This window comes from Protopterus annectens, chromosome 17.part0 (genome assembly GCF_019279795.1).
Source record: "Protopterus annectens isolate FY-2018-M chromosome 17.part0, PAN1.0, whole genome shotgun sequence".
NCBI lineage: Eukaryota > Metazoa > Chordata > Ceratodontiformes > Protopteridae > Protopterus > Protopterus annectens.
In genome coordinates this window covers 790,081,426-790,100,597 of record NC_056751.1, presented here as the reverse complement: position 1 = coordinate 790,100,597, position 19,172 = coordinate 790,081,426, and the positions used below count along the sequence as shown (strand labels likewise).

At 43.0% G+C, this 19,172-nt stretch overlaps 1 protein-coding gene across 2 annotated transcripts in view; it reads right to left on the bottom strand.

Annotated features, from left to right (window-relative positions):
• LOC122791616 (beta-1,4-galactosyltransferase 3-like) overlaps positions 1 to 19,172 on the bottom strand; it is a 1,219,943-nt gene that overhangs the window by 664,046 nt on the left and 536,725 nt on the right. For both annotated transcript variants that reach the window (XM_044059417.1, XM_044059416.1), the window contains exon 3: positions 5,057 to 5,352. In XM_044059417.1, the coding sequence (XP_043915352.1) occupies positions 5,057 to 5,309 (253 nt within the window). In that variant the 5' untranslated portion in view covers positions 5,310 to 5,352. The remainder of the gene's footprint in view (positions 1 to 5,056; positions 5,353 to 19,172) is intronic.

The following is a 19,172-nucleotide window of genomic DNA, read 5'->3' as shown; positions in this document are numbered from 1 at the left end:
ATTCTACAACGGGGGGGGGGGGGGTCATCCTCCCCCTGGGCCTGGCCCCATTGTCGGAATTTCACTGTATTTTGAGGATTCTACACTGTCATTTTTTTTTATTTCTCCAAATCTTTTGGGTTTCTAATACCATGAGGGGAATGGACCCCATTCTGAAGTCAAAGTACCATTAAAGGTAATGAAATTCGTATTGTTTCAATCTTTTAAGTCAGTCAGAAGTGCTCTTCGTAGCACCCACTATGTGCCCAGTAATGACTCCTTTGGCAATTCATATGGAATCACATGTATTGGTAACATATCTAAATATGACTGTATATTCTTTTTTATAAGACCCGTTGCTCCTACTACTATTGGAACCATCTGGGTATCTTTCTTCCACATTGCTCTTGTTTCTGCCTGCAAATCTTGATATTTTATAACTTTGTGTCTCTCTGTATGCATGGCACTGTAGTCACTGGGTGTGGGGATTTCAATGAGCAATGCTACTTTTGTCTTCTTTTCATGGACCACTATATCTGGTTTTCTCAGATCCATCTTTTGAACTGTTGGTAATGGGTGATCTCATGTGATGTGCAGACCATCATTTTCTATGCTTTGTGGCTCATGTTCCCAATGTTTTTCAGCCACTTCAATACCATGTTTGCACAATCCCAAGCGCAACAGTCTTGCTACATTATTATGCCTTTCAGTATACAGTCCTTCTGCCATTAGTATGTCACAACCAGCAATGAGGTGTGCGACTGTTTCCATTTCTGTTTTGCAAAACCTACATTTGTCTGCTTCTCCCACAAGTTCAATGGACTTTGTAAACCACTGTATACATATATAGCCCATGACCTTGGGCTGCCAATGCTAACCTTTCTTTTGGTTTGAATTTGCCTCTCCTTAACCATTCCTGCATTCAATCCTGATCAACATTACGTTCTTCCAGAAGTTTCCTAAACTTCCAACTATATTTACGTATTTTCCACGTTTCTTGACTTCTCATCTGATCCTTCACCTTGTATTCTTTCTTTTGTTTTGGCACATTCAGTTGCTGCCTGATTTTTATCTTCTTCTGGTTTGATTCCCCTTCCTGCTTGATGCCGATATGCTTCTGCTAGACTAAGCAGGGAAGCTCTTTGATTTACTCTCTTCATGTTTCAAAACTTTGCCTACGTTTGGGTCTTGTGAGGTCAGCAGGTATCTGTGCAGTCGCATGACTGCAGATCTATACATGCAATCAATTTCAAGGAGGCCCATACCTCCTTTAGAACAGAGGATATATAATCCTGGTATGCACTGATTTTTATAAATCATTTGACGAGCATGAAGCATCCTTCTTGTTTTCCTATCCAATCCATCTAACACCTTTTGGGGCCAGTCAATCACTCCCAAACTGTAAGTTAGGACAGGAAGAGCAAATGGTTTATTGCCTGCATTTTGTTCCCAGGTGTCAACACTCTAAGTCTTCTAAGATATTTCTTACTAAGTTTTATTTGCATTTGTTCATGTTTTATTGTTGATTCTTCATCATTTCTCAAATATTTATATACTTCCTCTTTTTTCAGTGTGGCATGACCAATTGAGGTTAAGGACTGGGTAGGTACTTCAATCACGGAGATAGAAATTTTCCTGGTGATAGTGGCCTTAGAAATATGAGGGGAACAGATAAAGAACAGGGTAGTCTGGTTTCATTCTGATAATAACAGCGTAGTGCATTTAGTGAAGAGTCAACTAGGTGTAAAGCAATGTTAGGCAGACTGATGAGGCATTTTACTTTTAAGGGCTTAACACAATGTGACAGTTAAAGCTCAACACACAATGGGCACTGACAACTCATTGGCAGATTCTCTTTTTGTTCACTGTGGCCCCGGGTTCAGGTTGCTAGTTTCAAATGCAAATCCAACCTAGGATCGAATGCTAGATCAGCTGTGTGCCTCATGGGCAGATGAGAATGGTGGTAACGTGTAATCCCCTCAGTGGAAGGAGAAGAGTAGAGTATAATAAATGCATATGGCAATTGTTGCAGACTAGACTATCCAGGGGGTGGAAACCGGCATGGCCAATCCAATTTCACCAAATTAAGGCATATATTTTGGTAATGAAGGAAAAAGGTTAGAGTTTGGGGTTAGCAGGAACCAAATTGTTAGCCTTGAACTGGTTTCATCAGGCTCAAGAGTTAAGGGACTTAGCAAATTCATTTCAAGTGTGGTCAATGTTAAAAGGTTGAGGGAGGCAAACACTCAAGATTCGAGACAAGAGGTACCCCCACAGGGCCAGCAGCATTAAGGAAACTGGTCTGCCATCCAAAAAATGTGCTCTTCTACATATGAAGCATTATTTAGGGCTGCCTTTCTACTGGCCTTTTATGGGGCCTTTAGATGGTTGCAGATCATTCAACAAAACAGAAAATAAGCTCAATGCATGGTATTGCCTTTGTTGCATGTACATATGTTAGGTGAGGACACTTGGGTTTATAATAGCTAAATCAAAACTATTAAACAGCAAAGATGTGGTGAAAGTACAAACATCTTCAGGCATGTCCAAAAGCAGAAGTATCAATTTTTCATGATAGAGGTGGTCCCTACAGACCCCAGGGGTGGGCCATGGGAGACCAGACTCGATTATAGAGAACTATATTGGCAATTAGTCCTGGATGCTTGCAACAATTCAGGACTTAATGGTATGGTGTCTTTAAAACCTGTACTCAAGCTCAGGTCTGCAAAATTTTGATATTTTTAAATTTTTTATGTATATTCATGTTATTTTATCCTGGTTTATTTATTTAAGTGAATTCTTGATTTTATATACATTTTTATGTGTTTTATGATTTGTCCACCAGATGGTGCTAGACTACTAAGACTGTCACATGCAGTTTAGAATCCACTCTTTCTGTATCTTGATAACTAATTGAATCACTGATTTCATTGGTCTATTCAAACAGGAAAAGTTATTTATCTAGGTAACTATAATGTTTTTGCCAATCTGAAGTTCTAGGAGATGAAAACGTACGGTGGAGTGTTTTTATCAGCGTTTTATGTTATTTGTGGATGTGTGTTCCTTTTGCTGTGTTTTAACATTAAATTACTTGTGTGTTGGAACTGCTTGTCTCTGGTGCCTAATTTTGGATTTATAATAGCTAAATCCAAAATGGATCAGGAAAGGATAAGTCGATGGGTAAGAGTTATTACCCAAAAGGTTTGGAATGGAAAAATATTGCAACCACAGAAGTAAAGTCCAGTTTTTTACATCAGCAAGGGGACCCTCAAACAGTATCAAGTGAGGGCAACCTTGCAGGAAGCTGTGAAGTTGTTTGGCTTAGACACAGATGGATATACACTACATTTCAGATAGCAGCAGTTTCATATGCACACACAATTGGGGGCATCAGAGTCTGACATTAAGTAGCTGGATATGTGGAACTCCAATCCTTATAAATGCTATGTGAGGTGTGAACATCTTCAACTCTTGTTTTTGCATTTCTGCTCACACATCAATGGATTGAAGTCCATCTGGATAGTGGGTCATTCATTTATCCAGAGTCTCCATCGATGGGTCCAACGCAGGTTGAACTCATCTTTCTGAAGGAAGAATTAAGAGTTTTGTGAGACAATGTGCTTCGGGGTGTCAGGCATGCAACACCAGCCTAGGGTGGTGTTACAGCAAGCAGCCAAGAGACAAGCCCCTACAGCTATTGTGCTGCATTCCTCATCCTAGTACTCAAGACAGGTGGCTATATAGGTATGATGGGAATGGGATTATTTGTCAAAGGACAATATGCAAGTTTTCTATACAGGATTACAAGTATGTTTAGCATGAAAGAGCTTACACTTAGGGTGACTGAAATGTGCTTGCCAGAAGGTAGGAATAATCTTCAATTCTGTGGCAGAAGGCAGGAAAGGTAATGGAAGCCAAGGTAAATGGGAGGGGGTGTCTGAGGACTCTTTAGCGGGACCTCTCACTGACCAGACAGCCCTAAGGGATTGTGTCCAGGGGACTAACCAGCCTGGCAATAACTCCTTGGCAAGTTGTATGCTGGCCCAGAGAAATTAAGTGAAAATGTTATGCAGTGGACAAGATTAACTGGAAAGGCCAGATATTGACAATGCTGTCTGTTGCTCTATAGCGTTTAGGGCACTGCTATGAAATAAAGAAATGACCTCCCTGAAATTCCTGTCTTGCACACATCACCAAATAATTGGCACTTACTGGCAATGAACACATGGTTGCAGCCATTTAACCCACCTGATATCTTTCTGTTTTCATTAAAGTTTAACAATAATGATGGTGATGTAAAACTGATATGCAATGTGCTGAATTGGTAATATGTGTTGTCCATGGTCAACATAATATTGTACATCAACAGTTACAGGCAAAAGTGCTTTGACAAATAATGGAAAATGGTTGTCAGTTTAGTAATGGACAATGAGATCTGTACCAACCTCTGACAAATAAGCAGCTGATGTCTTCACGACATGTTGCTTCCTTTACTCCTGAGTTTGATCAGCCTCCGTTTGCCTACTGTGCAATTCTGAGAAAGTCACAATCAGGCAGTGCTCCAGAGCTGAGCCTGAGAAAGGTCCAACTGGATCAGTGCTACAGCCTATCAGGTATGCAGGTAGATAAGCAAACAAAAATAAATATCTACCTAGTTTTCACAGGGACAGAGTGTTTCAGTTTCAGGAGTGGCAGTTAAAGTACAAGACAATGCTTTCACAGCAGTGCAATGCAGGAAGACCATCAGGACGGTATGGGAAGAAGAATGGACACTACATCATGCCACCAGCAAGCTACCGGAATGAGGAAATATGAGAAGAAAACAAAATAAAGCAGTTCTTTAGCCAAAAGATAAAAGCTTTTGTAAAAGCATAAACATATAGCCTTACATCCTCAGTGCTCATGCAAATTATTTTATAGTAATTCAGACCAAACTACCACCTTAACAGGAACTCATTTACTCAGTTCTAATACATGCACATTATAGTATACATATCAAATAACGTTATTGTATTATTTCAATACTTCAGTCAAAGTTAATTTTCATAAAAAGCAAATAATGGTGCAGATTACTTACAAAGAAAAGGTGACCGCTCAGGACAAGAAGGGACATCCTTGTGTTCAGGTCTTTCCATTACTCTGTGGATCTCAGTGAAATTAGTATACACATCATGGGTCAATGAATAATCAAATGTGGGCCCAACATTCCATCCAAACAGTGAGGAAAAGCTGGGAAAGCCTCCAACAGAAAAGTAGACAATAAATAGAAACTGGAAACCAATAAGGAGGGCCAGAGTAGTGGGCCTCTCCAATGCCCGACACACAGCCATGATGGGCTAAATGGCTGCCTTCTGCTTCTGGCCACAGCTGTGCCTAAAAAGTAAGATGCAAGCACATAGATTACTAAAAGTCATTAAATACCATTCCACATCTAATCTCTCTAGATTAGCAGAAAAGTTCTGTCCAAAAACATTTTTCTTTGTCCTGGCTTTCCTTTTCACTTCACTACACCTTCACCACAGAATTCCTCAAGCTATCTTGCAAAGACCAGCTCTGTAGACCCTGCACTGAAGAGGAATCCAGGAAAATACCCTCTTGTGGAATAGGTTGTCCAATGTGCTAAATCTTAGCCGAGACACAATAATGTGAGGGAAAAAGAAATATTAGCCTGGTTCTTCACACTGGACTACCTGACACTGATGAGTATTTAACTGATGCGGCACATACTAGCTCAACAGTGGCTACCATAACTTCTGATTCTAGCAACATGCAGTAAGAGCATGCGTGCTATTCTTACCTTCCACTGGAATATATATGAGCAATATGAAATCTTATAAAATTGTTGGAAAAAAAAAAAAAGACACCCAGCAACCACTCGGACATCATCGTTATCTCCTGGTTCACCATCTGATCAATAATCATAATTACTCTTCAAACCAACATCAATAGAGGCACATGAAAACAAGCACTAGTGGGCTAACTTAAGCCTATTCTTACTTTCTAACAAACTATTTTGTTACCAAGTTCACGGCCTAAATGTTACCGATCAGCAAATTAAAAATCTATGCCTAACGGTGGGTATAAACTTGCCCACAGAGCCAGATAGACCTCTTCCACCATTAGCATGAGTCTCTGGATTAGGATGGAATAGACAGGCTCCTTAACCCACTTTTTACCCACTCAACCCACTTATTAAATAAAGGCTTGTTTTATATTCTGACTGCTTGTGTTTCAGAAAAGCAGTTGGTGTTGGATATTAAATCATTTTGCAGAAAAAATATCTTGACATTCAGTTAAATACAAGGAAGATAAACCAGACCTTAGCCGCACTGCACCTACTTTTAACTTGAAGAAATTTAATTTTAGTGTGTAACACAACAAAAGTATAATGGCTTTTGAGAAAGCTATACTTCAAGATTTACATTTTGAGGCAGGTCATCATCTTTTAAAAAAACACTCAATATAATCTTAGATCAGCTGTCAGAAGGAGCCTTATGAGCTAAAAAAGCAACAAAAATACTATCATTACAGTGGTGAATAACAGGATGGTATTGTGGTTTGGAACACTAGAAAATGAAAGTTATGTACTTACCAGAATGATACATCCATGTTGTCTTATTTTCGGTTGGTTCAATGTGTGGTTAAGTCTAATTCAATCTCGGCACCTTATACCATAGTACTGGATCAGAGAGCTTTGACTCCTCCCTACCCACAATTTCTCTGTCCTGCCTGAATTACCTCAGATCGAGTTTGCTGGCTGGTCTTAATTGGTCATAATTTATGTAGAATATAATACAGGAAAGGAAGGAAACCACTACATAAGCCAAGTGGTACAAAGGTCAGACAGGGTACAGGTAAGGACTGATCTATCCTTAGAAGGAAATGACAAACTGGCAGAGGGAAGGTGGAAGGGGAATTGAACCAGACAAAAATGAGAAAAATAAGTACACACCTTTCATATCTGATGTTGGGACAGATTCCCAAGCTACACAACAGGGCCCTGGACAGACTCAAGGAAGAACATTCCTGAAAATGGCAGAGCTACAAGATGTCCAAGTACTAGACTGCACATCTAACTTGTAATCAGATACAAAGGTATGAAGGACCAAGTCGCTACAGCACATATATCACAGACAGACACACTTTTTTTTTTTTGGTTTCCAGTGTTCGGCTATAATGAGACTTATGTTTTGATTGTAAGGACAGACCTTTTGACTTAAAAACACATGAAATGCAGTCTGCTAGCCATTTTGATAGTGCTACTTTAGACATACATTGTGAGGCTTTATCTTGGAAAAGGATACAAACAATTGCTCTGACCTTGTGAAACCCTCAGTACAATGTAGACAGACAGTACAGTTGTGTAAAATCTTAGCATAACAGTAGATGTCCTTCTCTTCACTGCTGCAGTATTCCTATTGTAAGGGATTTCCTGCCAAGGATAGCCCAAAGCCCAGCCACTGAAGTCTTTACTATCTACAGGTGCTGAACATCACATGTATGCTCCCCGTGCATGGTATAGGGCATAAAAAGTGACATGCAAATGCACACACTTAGAAGTAAAAAGCTCTGGGAGCAACAGAATGTCCCTAGGGGACCAGGAGGAAAGTACAGTTGTGTACACTTACCATAAATGTAGATGTTTGAGTGTATTCACTGTTGCAGTCATTACATTTGGGTAATCTGCTGGCAGGTTGCCCTCAGTTGGCCTGAATAACAAAGTCTTGGGTCCTGCATCGGTTGCTGTCTCCTCTTCCATGACGTCAGGTCGTCAGGGGTATAAAACATACAGCAGACGCCATTTTATTCAGTTTTTCTTGCCCCAGATGTCAGGTGCCCCCCAAATAAAAGCAAATACACCACAAAGGCTTTTGAGAATAGTGAAGGAAAGGAAAGGTACAGAAAGGGGGATGGAGGGTGGGTAACCCGGACTGCAACAGTGAATACACTCGAACATCTACATCTATGGTGAGTGTGCACAACTGTACTATGTTCTTCGTGTTTCACTGTTGCAGTCATTACATTTGGGTAGAATCCCAAAGCTACGGATGGGAGGATGGAAGTAAACAGCATTAGGAGCAGCTATAAGGCCCTGCAGGACTGCAGTGGCAAATCCTGCCCTGGATTTGGAAAAGAGAGGTAAATTATAATGCTTTGTGAAGGTATGAACAGAGCTCCAAGTAGCAGCTTCTAGAATGTCTTTGGTTGGAACTCCTCTGAGAAAAGCTGCTGAAGTAGAGGCAGCCCTGGTGGAATGTGATCTGATCCCCTTGGGCACAGGTTTACTATGGTGTAAATAGCAGAAATGAATGCAGTGGCTTATCCACTTAGAAATAGTCTTCTTTGATATAGCCTTCCCCTCTACCAGTAGCTGCTCAGATTTTCTTAGAGATTTGGTCCTGTTTAATTAGAATCTTAGTTGTCTGTGTACATCCAATGAATACAGAATCCTCTCCCCCTTGTTCTGCTGATTTGGGTAAAATGTTGGCAGGTGAATGGTCTGGTTAAGAGCCACACTGGAAACCACCTTAGGCATAAAAGAAGGATTGGTCCTAAGGGACACCCTGTCCGGGTAAAATATAATAAAAGGCTCCACTGCCATGAAAGCCTCTAGTTCTGAAACCCTTCTTGCTGAAGTGACTGCCAAGAGAAAAGCTGTTTTCCAAGATAGAAATTTTATATCCATAGTAGCTGCTGATTCCAAAGGAGGCAGGGTGAGTTTTTCCAGTACGAAATTGAGGTCCCATGCAGGTGTTGGAGATAGTCTGGGAGGCAGAGGATGACAAAAGAGGGGAGGGCTCTGTGTTGTAATGAGCCGAGATGGCAGTGGCATGGATTTTTATTGAAGAAGTAAGATTGGCCTTTGTCAAGCATCTCAGTCAAATATTGTAAAATCTGAGGAATATTGGTCTTTGCTGTGTCTGTTCCTTATGCTTGGTTCCAAGCACAGAATCTCTTCCATTTATCAGCATAAGATTTTCTAGTACTAGGCCTTCTGGCTTCCAAAATGACATCCATCACAGATTTACTGAGAGGTTTTGTTTGAATAATTAAAAGATCAGCCATGCTGCAAGGTTCAGAGTTTGGAGCCGAGTGTGCAGAATTTGATTGTTCTGCTGAGACAGTAGATGAGGTATTTGAGGCAAGTACCAAGGAAGGAATTGAGACATGTTCCTTAGAAGTGGGTACCAGTGTTGTCGAGGCCAGTCTGGAGCAGCTAGGATCATTTTTGTTTTTTCCGGTCTGATTTTTAGTAAGACCTTGGAGAGAAGAGGCAGAGGGGGAAAGGCATAGACAGAAAGGTTTTTCCAACTGAAGGATAAGGCGTCCACTTTCCATGCTTTTTTGTGATGAATTCTTGCGCAGAATTTGTCCAGCTGATAATTTTGGGGCGAGGCAAATAGATCTATGTCTGGGCTCCCCTATTTCCGTGCTAACATGCTGAAGATTGGTGCATCCAGTTTCCATTCGTGTGGGTCCATAAGATTTCTGCTTAGGTCGTCTGCCAGAGTATTTCTTTTCCAAGCAGGAATTGAGCTTGAAGATGTATTTGGTAAGTCAAAGCTGTGTTCCACAATGTCATGGCTAGTCTGCAAAGGAGGTAGGAATGTGTACCCCCCTGCTTGTTTATATACCACATAACCGTGGTGTTGTGTGTCTTTACCAGTAGTTGTCCTGGATGAAGTAAGTCCTTGAAGGCTGAGAGAGCATTCTGAACAGCTAGCATCTCTTTCTGGTTGATAGGCAGATGCATTTGTTTTGGGCTCCATTTGACCTGAATGCATCTCCTTGCCAGGTGGGCACCCAAGCATAGTCTGATGCATCTGTAGTTAGGGTTTGGGTGGCAGGGGGTAGAGTTAAAGACAGTCTCTTGTTTTGGTGACATGTCTCTGCCCACCAAAGAAACTCCTGTTGTAGGCAGGGAATGAGAGGTATCACTGTTTCCAGACTGTGACAATGTTGACTCCATAAACTTTTTAGGTACCATTGAAGTTTCCTCATATGCAGTCTTGCATATGAAATTAGTAGAATGCAGGATGCCATGAACCCCAAAGCCTGCAGAATTTGTCTTGCAGATAAAGTACAGTTTTGTACCTACCATAAATGTAGATGTTCGAGGATCCACATTGCTGCAGTCCTAACTATTGGGTAGTCCGCTGTCCAGTCGGCCCGAATACCAAAGTATATGGCTGACGTCGGTCACGGCGCATTAGACTGACGTCAGTACGTCAGGGTACTAATGCGCATGACCGACGTCATATCCTCAGTCTTTTCTTGCCCCAGATGTCAGAAGACCCTAAAAGACAAGGCCAAAACCAAAAACACCAAACATACCTGCACCAAAAATATATACAATATATACAAAGGTACCAGAAAATAATCTCACCTACAGAACCACCCCTAAACACAGAGGGGCAGGAGGGAGGGTAAATTGGACTGCAGCAATGTGGATCCTCGAACATCTACATTTATGGTAGGTACAAAACTGTACTATGTTCTTCATTCCACATTGCTGCAGTCCTAACTATTGGGTAGAATCCCAAAGCAGAGGTAAGGGAGGCTGGCAAATCATAAGGAAGCAGGAGCTGATAACATGCCTTGCAAAATAGCTGTGGCAAAACCAGCCCTAGACTTAGAGTAGAGAGGAAGGTGGTAATGCTTAGAGAAAGTATGCACTGAACTCCAAGTAGCTGCCTCCAAAATATCCTTAGTTGCCACCCCCCTTAGAAATGCTGTTGAAGTGGCAGTAGCCCTAGTGGAATGAGGCCTAATCCCAGCTGGAATCTCCTTGCCATGATGGGAATAACAAAATGCAATGCAAAACCCAATCCACCTAGAAATAGTTTGTTTTGACACAGGCTTGCCCTGCGAACTCAAAGCAAAAGAAACAAACAACTGCTGAGACTGCCTAAAATCCTTAGTCCTACTTAAATAATAACGCAATTGCCTGTGTACATCTAAAGTGTGCAAAATCTTTTCCCCTTTATTTTGGGGATCTGCATAAAAAGTAGGCAAATGAATAGTTTGGTTTAAAGCCACACTAGAAACCACCTTAGGCATAAAGGAAGGATTAGTACGTAATGATACCCTATCCTTATGAAAAATCAAAAAAGGCTCAACCGCCATAAGGGCCTGCAACTCAGAAACCCTTCTAGCAGAAGTAATGGCCAACAAAAAGCAGTCTTCCATGACAAGTATTTCAGTTCAGCAGTAGCCGCAGGCTCAAAAGGTTGTAGAGTAAGTTTCTCCAACACAAAATTGAGGTCCCAAGCAGGAGTAGGAGCTCTACGTGGGGGTCTTATATTCTTTCCCCTCTAAGAAATTGCTTGAACAAAGGATGTGAAAACAATGGTGGGTCACAATCATAGTGAGCTGAAATTGCTGCAGCATGAATCTTAATAGAAGAGAAAGACAAACCTTTGTCCAGTAACTCAGTAAGATATTGAAGAGCCACACTCAAATTAGGCTCAGAAATCTCCAAATTCTTTGCTGCAGTCCAAAATAAAAATCTCTTCCATTTTTCTGCGTACACTTTCCTTGTACTAGCTCTTCTGGCTTCCATAATCACATTTAAAACTTGTTGAGGAAGCTGAGACCTGCTGTCTTTCAAAACAGAATATGCCAGGCTGTTAGATGAAGAGAGTGAAGCTTGACATTGAGCAGACGACCGTCCCTCTGAGACAACAGGTGTGGAATCAAGGGTAAAGGCCATGGAGGCTTCCTTACCAGACTCCTCAGTAATGGGTACCAGTGCTGCCGAGGCCAATCTGGAGCTATTAAAATCATCCTTGGCTTGTCTTGTCTGACCTTTAGAAGCACCTTTGGGAGAAGAGGCAGAGGTGGAAAAGCATACACATGAAGATTTTTCCAACTGAAAGAAAGAGCATCCACTTTCCAAGCTGTGTGATGAAATCCCTTCGTGCAAAACTTTGGCAGCTGGTGGTTTAGTGGAGAAGCGAACAGATCTATGTCTGGAGTTCCCCAAGACACTGTCAATTTTTGAAATACATGAAGATCCAGTTTCCACTCGTGGGGATCCATGATTTGTCTGCTTAACACATCTGCTAAGGAGTTCTGTGCTCGGCAGAAACCTTGCCTGAAGAGTTAGTTGCAAACTGAGCGCAGTCTCCCATAAAATCATTGCTTGTCTGCACAATGGGTAAGAATGTGTTCCCCTTGTTTGTTGATGTACCACATGACAGTTGTGTTGTCTGTTAGAATCAACACCTGCCCTGGAAGAAGTAACTCCTTGAAAGCCATTAATGCAAACTGGACTGCTAACATCTCTTTCATGTTGATATGTAGATGCTGTAGTCTGGCAGGCCACTTGTCTTGTATCCACTTTCCATTCAGATGAGCTCTCCAAGCAATATCTGAGGCATCTGTCGTTAGAATCTGACTTGCCTCTGGCCGGGTCACAGAGAGTCCCTTGTTTAGGTGACATTCCTGAGCCCACCACAAAAATTCCTTTTGAATGCAAGGTATTATTTGAATGACAGTGTCCAAATCCTGGCAGTGCTGTGTCCACAGATTTTTGAGATACCATTGTAGCTTCCTCATATGCAGTTTGGCATTGGGAAGCACCAGAATACAAGATGCCATGAACCCTAAGGCTTGAAGGACTGTCCTTGCAGTCAGCCCGGACTGAAGAGATAGTTGATGGAAGTAACTGGAAAGATTCTTTTGTTTGTCCGGGGTTAAAAAGGCCATCTGGGCTGCTGTATTCAGTCTCACACCCAGAAAGCACATGTCTTGAGAGGGTACTAGACTGGACTTTATTTCGTTCACAGAATACCCTAGGCATCTTAGCACTGCTATGACATATTCCAAATGCTGTAGAAGGTTTTCCTTTTCTTGAGCCAGAATCAGGCAGTCGTCCAAGTAAGGATAGATTTGAATTCCATTTAGCCTGAAGTAAGCTATCACTGGAGCCAGAACCTTTGTGAATACTCTGGGCAGTAGATAAGCCAAAGGGCAATGCAGAGAACTGATAATGAGAATTTCCAGCTCGAAAACGTAGATACTTCCTGCAACATAGTCTTATTGGCACATGAAGGTAAGCTTCCTTGAGATCTAAAGTTACCATCCAGTGATCTTTGCCCAGCAGAGGTAAAAGTTGTTGTAACGTCAACATTTTGAACTTGGGAATGTCCAGATAAGTGTTGAGGATAGATAAATCCAAAATTGGTCTCCACGTGTTCCCCTTTTTTGGTACTAGGAACAGGCGAGAATAAAATCCTAGGCCCCTTTCTGGCACAGGAACTGACTGAATAGCCCCTATTTGGAGCAACAGAGAAATTTGCTTGTGAGCCTCTGTTCTTTGTAGAGGAGGAATGTCTGGCATGCCTTTGAAAGGAGGCAAGGTATGGAAATAAAACCTGTAACCGTGGTGAATGATATCCAGAACCCATCTGTCTTGGGTAATTAAATCCCAATTTTCTTTGAAAAGAGACAGCCTTCCTCCCAAAGGTGCTGCCAGGCGAGAATGTACTGGCAGCTGAAAAGGCAGGTCATTGGGTCTGCTTACGAAAGGACTGACCCCTGCCCTCACCAGAAGTCTGAGCAGGTGAACTCCTGTCCTAGGCCTAAAAGAACCTTGAGCTCTGCTTCTACCACGTCTAGACCTACCCCTAGACTGGGAATCATAAGCAGGATAAGTCCACCCCTTAGTAGGCCAATTTCTACTAAACTTGGAGGCTGCACCTGCAAAAATCCTTAACAGTTTGCATAGACTTAGCCTTGTCCTCCATTTTCTTTAAAACTGCTTCCACAGGCGAACCAAACAACACATAAGACTGTAAAGGAGCATCCAAAATCCTTGTCTTAACATGCTCAGCTAAGTTCTGATCCCTCAACCAGGCGTGCCTACGAAGAACAGAACCAGTGGCAGCCACCCTCGAGGAGGCCTGCACAGCATCAAAACCACACTGCAAGGAATGCTTACCCACCTGTTCAGAAACATGAACTAAATCCTGCAATTCTTTACACTCAATACCTTCAGCCAGAGCATCCACCTTAGACTTCAATTGTGAAAGGAGATAATTCTGATATTTTAACATATGAAACTGACAATTCAACGCCCTCATGGCTAAAGTGGAAGAAGTATACACTTTCTTTCCCCATCTATCCAAAGCCCTTGCCTCTTTATCAGGAGGAACAGGATTTTTAACCACAGAAGCTTTCACACCTTTAGGCCCTTGAGAGACAGTTTCTGGGTCTGCCCTAGGACTCTTAAAAAGATACTTATGGGCTTCAGGCACCCTATAGTACCTATCCGGTTTAACTGGGGCAGGAGGCAAAGAGTCAGGATTCAGGGAAGCCTCTGCAAAACATCTTCTACCACATTCAGAACAGGAGGTATAGCTAAAGGCCTATGCTGGGGTAAAAACAAGAATTCTCTAAGCCTCTTCCTGGAATCAGAGAAATCTTGACCTTCCCATTTGAAATGCTCCCTCATGGAATGCAGAGTCTCTGAAAATGAAAAATCCTCAGGAGGCGAAGCTGAAGGAGTAGAATCATCCACATCAGAATCAGAATAAGGAGGATACTCCTGCAAGTCTTCAGCCGAAGACTCAGAAGCCTCGAACATTGCTCAAAACTCTCAAACTCAGGTTCCACCCTAGGCCTCTTATCAGGAGGGGGCATAGAACCTCTAATCATTGTAATCAAATCCTCTGCCATTTTAGCATATGCTTCTTAGGCAAAGACCCTGAAACACTCGGAGAAACCCCACTGAAGCTAAAGCAGGCCTGCCTCTTAAAGAAGCCTTAGAAACAGAAGGCGAGGCCCTAACCACCTTAGGAAGAGAGGGAAGAACAGCCACCTGAGAAGCCCCTTCAGGCTGGCCTACTTCCTGAGATACATCCTGTAACAGTAAAGTTTCTCCCTGAGACTCCAAAGAAACTCCTGGCAGAACCTCCGGCTCCACTGAGCCTTCTAAAGAACCGACGTCCGGGACTGTCGGTTCTTCCACTCTAGGTTTCCCTGCTTTGTCCTTGCGCTTTTTGGCTGAAGCGGGCGTCGGAGCATCCGACGGCATTTTATAATTACAACGCTTCCCAAACACTAACCTGGCACAGTCTAATCTTCTCTTAATAGTGCGTTTGTTAAACCTAGCACAAGAGGCATCCAACAACGTCGTGCTCAGGCCCTAAACAAGGTATACACAAAGTATGGTAATCCCTATGAGGTATCTGTTTCCCACAAGAAATACAGTTATTCACTTTTTCTGACATCCGGTTAAATACTGAGGCAAGAAAAACCAAAATATTCCCAACGGGTACTTAGCCAACTTTGATTCGGTCTGAAACTCTGACTTCAGAAACTTTCAGAACGCCAACCTGCACTCGCAAAAACTGCTTCTGCATCGGACCATGCGGCAAAAAAGACTGAAGATATGACGTCGGTCATGCGCATTAGTACCCTGACGTACTGACGTCAGTCTAATGCGCCGTGACCGACGTCAGCCATATACTTTGGTATTCGGGCCGACTGGACAGCGGACTACCCAATAGTTAGGACTGCAGCAATGTGGAATGAAGAACATCAGGGGTTTTGTTGCCATTTGTTTGAAGTATACTGTCAGTTTCCTTTGTTTGTCTGGCGTAAGGTAAGCCATCTGGGCAGTTGTATTCAAGCTTGCACCCAGGAATGTAATTATTTGAGAGGGTACCAGTTGGGATTTCTTTTCGTTTATTGTGTACCCCAGGCATGTTAGAAGCCTTTTTACAAACGTCGGATGTTGAAGAAGAGTGTCCTTGTCCTCTGCTTGAATGAGACAGTCATCCAGATAAGGATAAATTTGTATACCTCTATCTGCAGAATGCAATTACTGGTGCCAGGCACTTTGAAGACCCTGGGCGCAGTAGATAAGCCAAAAGGCAGTGCAGAGAATTGGTAATGCAAAACACCTGCCTTGAAGCGGAGGTATCTTCTGCAGGATTCCCTTATTGGGATATGCAGGTATGCCTCTTTTAAGTCTAGAGTCACTAACTTTTAGTTATGTACTCACCATAACTTCAGATGTTTGGGATCCATCTCACCTACATTCTGACTGATGGGTTCGGAGCCGATCCCTCGGCTCCGACTCGGCACGCTTATGCCAAAGAGCGAAGTCTCTTATTGGCTGAGCTTACTATATCCCAGGATGCACCACTACCAGTCCCCCAGATCTAGTTTGTCCGCATACATGCACACATGCAAGCACTGCTTATATAACATCGTCAGAAGAAACAAGATAAAACAGTAGAACTCAAAACCGTTCAATCTCTTCTGATCTCCAAGGCCGGGGGAAGGAGGGTGGGTATTAGGAATGTGAGATGGATCCCAAACATCTGAAGTTATGGTGAGTACATAACTAAAAGATGTTATGTGATCCTATCTCGCCTACATTCTGACTGATGGGACAGCGTCCTAGCACCTGAATCCTGGGTGGCTCACTGGAAAACACTCCTGAGTACCGTGGAACCAAATGATGCTCGCCTTTAGATGCCACATCCAATTTATAGTGGGAAATGAAAGTGTGCGGATTGGACCAAGTAGCCGCAGCACAAATCTCAGAAATAGCGAGCTTGGAATGAAAAGCTATAGAAGTAGCCATAGCTCTGGTAGAGTGAGCTTTGATAGATGTTGTAAGTTGCTTATTCGTAGAGGAATAAGCCTGAGTTATACAATCTCTAATCCATTTGGAGATAGTAGCTTTTGTGATGGTTTTACCCAATTTATTGTCTGAGAAGGACACAAACAACTGGTCTGATTTACGAATTTGCTGAGTCCTGTCTAGATAGAAGTGCAATTGCCTGTGAACATCCAATTTATGGAGAGTGTATTCTGCTTCATTGGAGAATTTTGGAAAGAAAACTGGTAGCTCTAGAGATTGTTGGAGACAGAGATTAGAACAGACCTTTGGGACAAAAGATGGATTAGGCCTAAGTGATACTCTATCCTTGTGAAAAATCAAGTACGGTGGTTTGATAGATAGGGCTTGAAGCTCTGAAACTCTTCTTGCAGAGGTAATTGCAACTAAGAAGGCAGTTTTCCAAGACAGATATTTTAACTCACATGTAGCAGCCGGTTCGAAAGGGGAAGATGTTAATGCACGAAGCACCAAATCAAGATCCCACGGAGGCGCAGGATGAAAAACTGGGGGTCTTAACAGCCCCGCACCTTTAATGAAAGTTTTGCATAATCTGCTGCTCATCAACGGAGGATTCATGGATTCGTGAAATTTAGAGATAGCTGCTAGTTGGACTTTAATAGTAGAGACAGAAGATCCTTGATTAAACAAGGATGTTAAAAATTTAAAAACCTCTGGGATCGGGGCAGTGATAGGGTCTAAGCCTCTGAGTTGAGCCCAGATAGCAAACCTCTTCCACTTACTGAGGTACAATTTCTTAGTGGTGGGTTTGTGGGCCGAAGATAAAATGTGAATAACTTCCGGGTCTAAGGTGTGATTTCTGACTAAAGTCGGAAGTGGAGGAGCCAAGCTGTCAACTTCAAAGTGTGAAGGGACTGGTGTTGTCGTCCCGACTGATGAATTAGCAGATCCGGAGTTAGATCTAAAACCCAAGGATCGTCCACCGCATGTTTCTTCAGGTAGGGAAACCATACCTGACGAGGCCAGTGGAGCAATTAGTATCATTGTGGACCCCAATTGAGAAGCTTTCTGAATGACTTTGGGGAGAAGTGGAATCGGAGGAAAGGCATAAAGTAGCCCTGTTGGCCAAGGTTGTGCTAGAGCATCCATAGCTGCTTCCCCCTGATGTGGAGTCAAGGAGAAGAACCTTTTGCACTTTGTGTTTTGTGGTGTTGCAAACAGGTCGCAGCAGCGTCCCCATCTTCTGAAAACCTGAGCTGCTACTGTTTCGTCAGGGACTACTCGTGAGCACAGAGAATTGTCCTGCTTAATCTGTCTGCCAATATATTGGATTTCCCCGGAATGTGGGTCGCAACCAAGAAACGGCTGGTAGCTACAGCCCATTCCCACACCCTCATGGCCTCTCTGCAAAGGGGGTAAGATCTGGTCCCTCCTTGTTTGTTTAGATACCAGACCACCGACATGTTGTCTGTGTGGATAGCGATAATGCCCTGAGGGAGAAACTTGTGTAAGGCCTGTAGGGACAGAAGTACAGCCCTCATCTCCAATACACTGATGTGGAGAAAGGTTTCGTCTGGAAGCCAGAACCCTGAACTAACCTGCCCAGACAATGCCCCCCCCCACCCTGTCTGGGAGGCATCCGTCGTCAGGGTGACCACTGGAGGGGGAATAACAAAAGCACTTCCCTGATTCAGATTGGATGTCTGAAGCCACCAGCGAAGGTCCCGTTTGCACGTTTCTGTAATCATAATGGGGTGATTGAGGGGAAGATCCTGAAAGGACCATTGAGTCGATAATAGCCACTGAAGAATCCTCATGTGCAATCTTGCCAGAGGAACTAGAAGAACCGTGGCAGACATCGAACCTAAAAGTTGCAGGACCGTCCTGGCTGGGGCCTTGGATCTTGAAAGCAGGGCTTGAACTTGGCCTTGTAAAGTTTGGATCCTTTCGGTAGGAAGAAAACGCAGCGCATCAATTTTGAGTCTATCTCTGCTCCTATGAACCTTATGCGCTGAGAGGGCAGCAAGACAGACTTTGACCAATTGAATGTAATTCCCAGGGTAGCACCCAGGGAAAAGGTGGCTTTGAGGTTGTCCATTAGTAGATGACTGGTGGTGGCAGTCAGGAGCCAGTCGTCCAGATAGGGAAACACTTGGAATCCGAGACTCCTCAGGTGAGCAGTTACTACTGCCAAACACTTGGTGAACACCCTGCGGGCTGTGGTGAGACCAAAGGGCAGAGCACAAAATTGGAAATGACTGTCTCCCAGGCTGAAGCGCAGATACTTCCTGGACGCCCGATGTATCGGTATGTGATAATAGGCGTCCTTGAGATCTATGGAGCACATCCAAACATCCTTCTCCAATAATGGGAGAATGGATTGTAACGTGACCATTCCGAATTTGGATTTCGTGACGGATTGGTTTAGTCTGCTGAGATCCAATATTGGTCTCAGGTCCCCTGTCTTTTTTGGCACTAAAAAGAACCTTGAGTAATTTCCGGATCCGATCTGGTCTGTGGGGACCGGTTGGATGACTCCTTTTTCTAGCAGCTTTAACGCTTCTGCGGCTGCAATTTCCCTTTGACTGGGTGGTGG